Source organism: Limulus polyphemus, unplaced genomic scaffold (genome assembly GCF_000517525.1).
Source record: "Limulus polyphemus unplaced genomic scaffold, Limulus_polyphemus-2.1.2 Scaffold924, whole genome shotgun sequence".
Lineage (NCBI taxonomy): Eukaryota > Metazoa > Arthropoda > Merostomata > Xiphosura > Limulidae > Limulus > Limulus polyphemus.
The window spans coordinates 40,279-50,373 of record NW_013666534.1 but is presented as its reverse complement, the minus strand read 5'-3'; the positions used below and the strand labels follow the sequence as shown (position 1 = coordinate 50,373).

Genomic DNA, 10,095 nt, shown 5'->3' with positions numbered 1-10,095 from the left:
AGCCCAAGAGTTGGCGGTGGGTGATGATGACTAGTAGCCTTCCCTCTAGTCTTGCACTGCTAAATTAGGGACGGCTAGCGCAGATAGTTCTCGTGTAGCTTTGCGCGAAATTCAAAACAACAAATCAACCAGACATCTGTAGAAAGATATGTAATTCAGAATTTCACCTATCACAACAAAACCTTAACAACACATATATAATGACAAAATATAATATTAAATTATTATAAATAGTGTCTGTAACCTTATATCAGTTCATATTAAATATCCATTACTTGGTTGGTCCTCCTCGCATTCTAATAGTCTCTGCATGGCGAAATAGCATGCTGTCAATGAGGTTATTGATGTAATCCACCGTGATTTCGTCCATATTTATCACTAGAAAGCGCTGCAACTCAACTAATGTAGCTGTTTTCGGTTCAGTTCTGCCCAACAGTTCTCAATGGGTTTACAACCTGGAGACTTTGCTGGCGATGACAACCTTGTACTGTCCTTCTGGTCGAGATAATTCTGTACAATACACGCACTGTGAGCAGTGGCATTGTCTCCTGAAACACAAAGCTATTGCCAAACTTTGTCCTAGCATATGGCGGAAATACTATCTCCATGTGATGCCTGTAGGAGGCGCCATTGACGTTTCCCTGGAGGATACGAAAAGCAGTTTTGCCACCATGATGAATAGCGGTCCAAACATGTACTGCACAAGTATATATGTGTGGTTTTACAAATAAACGCCCAAAACAACTTATATGAACCACAATAACAATTCTCTATGTTATGAGAATCGTGTCTAATACGGTCTAGTGAATGGTACTATTTTATTCATTGCATGGCCAAGTGGTTAGGGCACTCGACTCACAATCCAAGAGTCGCGGGTTCGAATCCCCGTCACACCAAACGGGCTAGGCCTTTCAGCCTTGGGGGCGTTATAATGTGACAGTCAATCTCACTGTTCGCTGGTAAAAGAGTAGCTCTAGAGTTGGCGGTGGGTGGTGATAACTAGCTGCCTTCACTCTAGTCTTACACTGCTAAATTAGGGACTTACTGAGTATTTTATCACAACTATAAACATATCATACTAAAGCACAGGAACTGACTTGTAAGTCCATATATAGTGCAGTCTTACACAAAGACGAAGAATCAACAATAAAAACAAGTCAAATAAATAGTAACAGTTATATAATGGGCACCCCCCACGGTGATATACACATATCATATCTAATTTTCTGCATTTTTCCTTCCTGCCTCACAAATCTTCATAACTTCATATTTACTGTCAGGTTTAGCTTCCTTCATAACTGTAGTGAAAGTTCGAGTGGTATTTCTCGGAAGAACGCAGTATTTCACTTATTGCGTGCAAAAATATAGGCTAGTACCTTTTTTCCATGAAACGTCAAATATATTGGAAAACCAATTATTTATAAGCAAGTTACTTACATCTTCTAAAAATATCATGGTCAAAATGTTCATAGTTTCCGAAGGTTTAAACATGTTGCAAAATGTAGAGCATTTTATAAAATATTACGTATATATTTGAGAAACCGATCTTAGAGTTGCACGCTACTGGTATTCTTCTCATTTGTGTCACTATTCTGTATATTTTTGGTTTAACATACAGATAAAAATAGGAGAAAAAAAAAAGACAGCAGTGATTTGTAGCTTCCACAATTAACACTGAGAAAAATTCTGTCAAACTGTCCAATCCTCCATTTTTTGTTTCATAAAAAAAAAAGATGGCCCGGCATGGCCAGGTAGTTAGGGGGCTCGACTCGCAATCTGAGGGTCGCGGGATCGAATCCCTGTCACACCAAACATGCTCGCCCTTTCAGCCGTGGTGGCGTTATAATGTGACGGTCAATCCCACTATTCGTTGGAAAAAGAGTAGCCCAAGAGTTGGCGGTGGGTGGTGATGACTAGCTGCCTTCCCTCTAGTCTTACACTGCTAAATTAGGGACGGCTAGCGCAGATAGCCCTCGTGTAGCTTTGCGCGAAATTCAAAAAAAACAAACAAAACAAAAACAAACAATAATTAAATATATTTATTATTTGTTGTATGAACTTCAAAAATAAATCAAAGTTTAAATATTGTTGTTCTGTGAATAGTATGCTTGAACAATGAAAAGTTTAGGAAGTATTTTGTTAAATGTAGCAATAAAACTTGCTTATTCTTGATAAAACAATTAAAAAAGTTTAAAAACATACTCAACGTTTCACCAGGTTAACATGTTGTCATCAGTGCGATTACAATACTAAAACTACAATGTGTATTCCTCATGATAATCATATGACTTTTAACACGTGATAATTTTTGATTGGACTTAAAAAATACATCCGGATTTCTGGCGATCTATTCATGTTTGGTGTACATCATGTTATTGCAAAACTTCTTTTAACTTTCGAAGTTTAATAATTTTTATTAAGAACTTTCACTCTAGCAAATTAAAATACATCAAAAGTGATTTTATGTATCTTTTAAAGTGAATAAAATTTTGTCTGTTGGTTCTGCATTATAGAAAATTTCACACATTTCACAGTTAACCTGACAAAGGTATCTAGGCCTTTGCACCATCTTTTGGCCAAAAGTAACACAGGCCTGCTATTGTAAACTTCATAAAAGTTGTTCTGATTTTAATAACAGATTTTTCATAATTCAGCTACGCAAATTTCGAAAATAATATTCTTTTTTTTTTCTACCACTTAAGGATTATTTACAAATCGGGAAGGAAATAACTCTTACTTAGATCAAATTATTATTTCGTTTATCACAATGAACACTTTTTATTATTATGTTTGGGTTCCAGAACGATCGATAAGACTCTCACTTTGCGATTGGTCTAGATAAATCCAAGGCCAGTGGTTGTCAACATTTTAAGCATAACAGCATGTGATCCGATTTCAATGAAAATGATTCACTTATGTAAAAGTACATATGATGTTTTGTGAAAAATTTGTACGTGATGGAGGAAAATGGATATCATTTTAGGATTCAGCGTATAGGAATTACTGTAGAACACATAAACATTTTTAGACAATAAAACCATCGCAGGGCTGTGTAATAGATGAATCTATTGAAAGTATTTTAACCAGTTTTTACGAATAAATGCGAATAGTCTATGGTGTAATGGTGCATTAAAAAGTAGTTCCTCTTTATTCAGTTTTCGATATTTCAAGTAGAAGAAACCTTCCATTCTATCTTTCAAGTAGAAGGAACCTTCCATTCTATCTTTCAAGTAGAAGAAACCTTCCATTCTATCTTTCAAGTAGAAAGAACCTTCCATTCTATCTTTCAAGTAGAAGGAACCTTCCATTCTATCTTTCAAGTAGAAGAAACCTTCCATTCTATCTTTCAAGTAGAAGAAACCTTCCATTCTATCTTTCAAATAGAAGGAACCTTCCATTCTATCTTTCAAGTAGAAGGAACCTTCCATTCTATCTTTCAAGTAGAAGAAACCTTCCATTCTATCTTTCAAGTAGAAGAAACCTTCCATTCTATCTTTCAAGTAGAAGAAACCTTCCATTCTATCTTTCAAGTAGAAGAAACCTTCCATTCTATCTTACAAGTAGAAGAAACCTTCCATTCTATCTTTCAAGTAAAAGAAACCTTCCATTCTATCTTTCAGGTAAAAGAAACCTTCCACTTTATCTTTCAAGTAGAAGAAACTTCCATTCTATCTTACAAGTAAAAGAAACCTTCCATTCTATCTTTCAGGTTAAAGAAACCTTCCATTTTATCTTTCAAGTAGAAGAAACCTTCCATTCTATCTTTCAAGTAGAAGAAACTTCCATTCTATCTTTCAGGTAAAAGAAACCTTCCATTTTATATTTCAAGTAGAAGAAACCTTCCATTCTATCTTTCAAGTAGAAGAAATCTTCCATTCTATCTTTCAAGTAGAAGAAACCTTCCATTCTATAGAAAGTTCTTGCAAAACTAGCGACTTGAAGACAGTGTTTCAAATGTTAACACTGAGCATGGATCTTAAGATATTAATAAACACTTAAGGGCATATTTCACAGTTTCAAAAACAGAAATTTATGTGAGCAAGATTCTCATAACAAAACCAACTGTAACGTTAGGAGAGTTGAATTTTTTAAGTTTAACAAAATTTTCTGTTTTGTAAAGAAAGAAACTTGACTAATATAGTGAGTAAATACTCAAGCCCAATGCTTACCTGTGTTTAAGTTATAAACACCTCAAGCCGCCATTTATGAGATGTTTCGTGGTATAATTATTGCTTCACTCAATGTAACATTATGATAAAGGTTACGCTGGTGAAATGATATACGTATATTTTATATCTAATTCTTTTTTTACCCGAAATAAACAAACTTTATTATCAAATCTGCCAATGTTATGTGAGATATTGATATATATGTGTGTGTGTTTAGATAAGTGTTGTACAAAATGAAACTATTATATTTTTATTCTTACACTATATCTGGCTAAAGTAAAAAATAACAGAAAGATAATTCAGCTATTGAAGTATGCAACGTCTTAAGTATTAAATATTAATAAGTAAAAACAAACACAGATATGTGATTTTAACTGCTAATCATGTTCTTGTAAATTCCTACTACACATGAGCTCAAAGAAGACTTTTATGGTAAAAAAAAACAACAACATGAGGATTGTCTTTAAAGAGATGCAAAAGTAGAAACGCTAATATTCTATTTAAATAAAACGCTTCCCCACTGTTGACTGATGGAAACTCGCTATAAACTGTGTTTTATTTCTCTTATACGACATCACTGTTGACTGATGGAAACTCGCTATAAACTGTGTTTTATTTCTCTTATACGACATCACTGTTGACTGATGGAAACTCGCTATAAACTGTGTTTTATTTCCGTTATACGACAACCTTGTCTTAGTATACTAGATAATTTTAATAAGCCTAATAATTTTTTAAATATATTACAAAACGTTTATGATGAAATTATAATAAAAAACCTCTATACTAGATTGCTCATTTCCGTTGGGTTTTTAATTTCATATCGGAAAAAAGGAGTTCCATAAACGACAACATATACATAAAGTGATCGATATTTGATTTGGAAAGCCACTCTGGGTAAAGCACTGAATGAACACTCTGAGTGTACATGGCGAAGAAAGGTGTACACTAAACTCACTATATTATGAGTCAGCTCAAGCTTACTTTACTTGCTCAACATTGCAAGTTTTCGATCGGATTTGTTCACAAGTAAACAAAGTATAAAATACTGTATGTTATCGACGTGATCGTAAACAATATATTTTAAATCTAAATTGTCACAAGTTAAGGTTAAGAATACTGTACATTTTTGGATTATTCATAAATACGGTTAAGGTTAAGAACACTGTACATTTTTAATATAAATTATTAAATTATGATGTTTAGCGGGAAGTATTCATAAGTAAAAAAGTTTCATAGTGTAGGAGTTTTGTCACAAAATGTTGGCAAGTTAAAGAAATCTTTAAAACTTGAGGATTTAGATCTGAATTGTTCCCATATATACAAACTATAAAACATAGTTTTCGACATGAATTGATTCAAGTTCACATAGAGTAAAACACAAAATGTTTGGACATGAATTATTAACAACTAAAAAAGCTAGAAGATTTATCTGTATATTACACACGAATGTAAAACCAAAATCAAAAAAGTATTAAAATATCGAACAGGGCACGAGATTCAGAAGATCAATTTTTACTTATTATAGGCTATGCGCTGCTCTCTGGGAAAGAATCTTTCGGTTGTTCTTTCAAGTTAATGCCATACCTTTCTCGTGATTTTCAAATTGACCAAATTCCAAGGAAAGGGCGTGTCTGTGAGCTTTCCAGATAATGACAAATATTTCAAATTAGACCGTTGTCTAAAGTTTTACTTATGAAATGTACTGTTGTTTAACACTGTCCTTAGACACTAATCTTAACCATTGAAAGATTGTACTGTTATTTGATGTCGTCCTTACAAATGTACTTTAACCAGTAAATGACTGCTCCGTTATTTGACGCTGTCTTTAGAACCTTACTTTAACCAATTGGATATAGTACCAATATTTGGCGATGCCCTTATATGCACAAATGCTTTAACCAACCAGAGACTGATGTTTGATGCTGTATTTAACAACTTACTTTAATCAGCTAAAGGTTGTACCCATGTTTAATACTGCCCTAATACAATTATTTAAACCAGCTAGAATTTTTTTCTATTGTCTAATGTCATCTTTACATACGTACATTAACCACTTAGGGATTGTACTTTTGTATGATGCTATCTTTACACACTCACTTTAACAAGTTAGAAACTGTACCGCAGTTCGAAGCCATGTTTGCAGAAGCTGCACAGTTGTCTGATTTCATCTTTACATACGTACAGTAACCACTTAGAGGTTGTACTGTTGTATGATGCCGTTTTTGCGAACTTAACTCATCAGAGGGTGTGTGTGTGAAGATGATCGAGGCTATGTTAATCAATTAGAGAGTTTATACGTTTTCTGACACTATCCTTACTTTAACCAAAGAGAAATGTTATGGTTACGAGATGTCAAATTTACAAGGTTGTTCTAATAATTCACGTACTTTACCAATGCCTAATGCTGTCTGTAAAGGTATCTTAACCGTTATCTGATGTTGTCTTTACGTACTTACTTTAACCAAAGAGAAATGTTATGGTTACGAGATGTCAAATTTACAAGGTTGTTCTAATAATTCACATACTTTACCAATACCTAATGCTGTCTGTAAAGGTATCTTAACCGTTATCTGATGTTGTCTTTACGTACTTACTTTAACCAGTCACCTTCCTGCAACTCCAAACTAATTTCTTGGGCCTCTCTAGTGTCATTGTGCCCGCTGATCCTTGTGGTGGCTACCTTTGTACAGTCGACGCCCAAGCTACATACGACCTGGTTGACATAAACAAAGAAAAAGTGTGAGTATATTAAAAACCTGAATGAATATAAAACTTACTATAAACTATATTACGAAGAATATTAAAACAACATAGTCGCGCTAACAATGTCCCTGTTCCTCCTAATGTGTTTGTAGATTTCATTGTCTACCGCTGCACAACGCTTATAAAACTTAGCAGCTATCACAGGTATCCAGTTGAAGTAAAGATGCCAAGAAAGAAAAAAAAAACAAACAAACAAAAAACTAACCGTGGCAGGAATTTTGTTTGAAGGAAGAGAAAACGTGATAGTTGCCTGTTCTTCCCAACAGGAATATTCAGAAACGTTGGTTCCCCTTCAAACCTGCGCGTGAAAATAATTAGCTACAGTGACTATAATCACGTTTAGAAACGTTGACGGGAAGGTTTTGAAAGAAAGCTTTGAGGAAGGTTGGAGAAGTTCATGCAAAGTGTTCTAGTGTCAAAAGTGTGGTGAGGAACAGTGGAAACTAGAAGGAGTGATGAATTCAATTACCCAATGCTGGCTTTGGGTGGACGGGCTTTTCTGTGGAAAGGTGAAGAAGTTAATTGATAATATTAGGATTTAGACGTTAGGGAACCATAAATGTTTTGTCTTACTGTGATACTCTAGATAACGCTGCAGAGCCAGAACTGCTGGATTTTATTTGGAAGGGTGACAACTCTTTCAGCATGATAATGCATTACGTGCCAAGCAGTGGTTTGAGATAAAGTACAGAATATTCTTTCGTCAGCCCAAAGACCCAACTTAATATGATCGAGATTTCCTGGACCTGGAATGTTTTGTAACGCAGCGTAAGAAACATATCTCCAAATCTCAGTACTCGTGGAGTTTCTACCAGACTGATAGCAAGAGTTAGTAACACTGCAGGCTACAATCAACGCCCAAGGTGGCCTGTCTGTCTCTTATCGAAATTTAGTCTTAGCTGTCTTTTAAGTCGTGTCTGAAATAGTCTAGTGGTTAGGGCGTTCGATTGGTAATTTGGGGGTCGCGGAATCGAATCCCTGTCACCGAACATGCTCGCCCTTTCAGTCATGGGGACGTTATAACGTAACGGTCAATCCCGGTCAATTCGTTGGTAAGAGAGTAGCCCAAGAGTTGGCGGTGGGTGGCGTTAACTAGCTGCCTTCCATTTAGTATATCACTGTTAAATTAGGAAAGGCTATCGCAGATAGCCCTCGTGCAGCTTTGCGCGAAATTCAAACCAAACCATTTTCAAAGCGTGTTTCCACAGTACAGTTGTGGCTACAATGTTCATTATTGTTCATAAACACAAGTATTTTATATCTTACTTAAGCCAATACACGACATTATCAGAACGTTAATGTCATACCATTTTAAATATGTTCTCAATACTACAATCTTATTTAAACTAGTAGTCAAAACACTCAAAACTCACACACGATAAAAGATGAGCTTAACACCCTATTACCACATTTACAATCCTGTACCTGAATCTATATTATCAAATAAAAAACCAATTTTTGTACTATAATATAAAGTTTAAGACTCTCTGTTGAAGACATTATTATTACATTTGATAAACTTGAAATGCTGTGTTTATTATATTACATCCAAATCTGAAACGCTATGTTAACGGATTAATTACCATATTTGAAATATAATGCGTCAACAACATGTCTGAATCTGTGTCTAAGACATTGTCAGAACACTCTATTTGAGACGCAACTATGACGTTTAAGACGATATGTCTTAGACTTTAATGTCATATTTCAAAACTTTAAGATGTTCCTACCATGGTTGAAATACTGTGTCTAAGAGTTATTATCGTATGTGTGAAAGACTAATAATATATCTTATATTTTTGAAAGGTTCCAGAGACTTTATCTAAGATGTTAAGTGCGTGGTACATTGTATAAGATACATCTGTTTATTTGAGCGTGCTTTCAGTTGAGGTATTATCATTAACATCTCTCAGAAATGATGCCTAAGGTGCTGTAATAACGTCTTACATCCTTGAAACAGCATCCATTTGAACTGAACAAGGATTACGAAAAGTTTTCAAGTAGTAGTCTTTCGAAAAGAAAACTATTAAACCATATTCCCACGAATGAATCGTTAAGATAGTACAGAAACAGAAATCACACACCTAGGGAAAATTAGTATATTTTTGATATATATGAATTTTCTTTAACGTTATTATATAGTTGTACGTTCAGTGGAACATTACAGTTTCTTAATGTGTTCTATTGTCGCCTTGTTTTATAATACGGTGGTAATATAAGATAATAATATATTGCCGAAATTGAGTCTTATATATTTGATAAAATAGTTTACACTTTTCGATTAGGATTTAACTGTAACAATATATTTTATTATAAAAACACATTCGTATATTGTGTTCATTTAAATCTCCTTTATTTCAGTAAACCAGTTTTTCTTTCCTCATTAAACAAATTTAAATACCGTATTTTAAAACCTGTACTCGCTGTTACTTCTTGTTTTCGGGGACTGCATTTTTCGTTTGTTTGTTTTAGAGTAAAGCCATATTGGGCTATCTGCTGCGTCCACCGCGAGGAATCGAGCCCCGGATTTTAGCGTTATAAGTCCGTAAACTTACCGCTGACCACCGGGACTGCATGATACGCACTTTTTCTCAAATACCAAGAATTCAGACTCTAGAGCATGCTAGGAATTCAGGAGTTACTAAAGTTCTTTAGAAACCTTAATAGCCAGGAGATTTTACTAACGAAAACAGCATTTGGAATCTGGGAATTTAACTAATTAATCAAAGCTTAGATCTTTGATCTGCATGGTGTAACATATGACTGAGGTATCGTTAAGCTAATCTGTTATCTTTACTAAATGAATGGCTCCACCCAATAAACTTTGAACAATTCTTCTTCTCATAAGGAAATAGACTATTTAACACTTAGAACCTAGTTAGCAAAAGCAGCAGTAAACCTATTGTTTAATGTAATTCATTTGAATCCCCGATTATGGTTAAAGATAGCGTTTTGATCCATGAGTTACAAGGTGACTTCCTGAGTTTGAAACAGTCAAATCTTTAGATAGTCACCACACCTTACTGAGGGCGTGAAACAGCAACGTTTGACCACTCAGACAACAAAATAGTGGCTATAGTTGAGGCACACCCTAACCAAATGGACAATGAAACTGATTAAAGGTTCCACCCTAAATCTGTAGATCTTTAACATTTTATAG

The 10,095-nt window shown here is 34.5% G+C and overlaps 1 protein-coding gene across 1 annotated transcript in view; it reads right to left on the bottom strand.

The window, feature by feature from the left end:
• The window catches only part of LOC106461266 (delta-like protein D), an 83,727-nt gene that overhangs the window by 39,926 nt on the left and 33,706 nt on the right, over positions 1–10,095 (bottom strand). Inside the window, exon 2 of the mRNA XM_022388132.1 lies at positions 6,767–6,885. Within this exon, the coding sequence (XP_022243840.1) occupies positions 6,767–6,885 (119 nt within the window). The remainder of the gene's footprint in view (positions 1–6,766; positions 6,886–10,095) is intronic.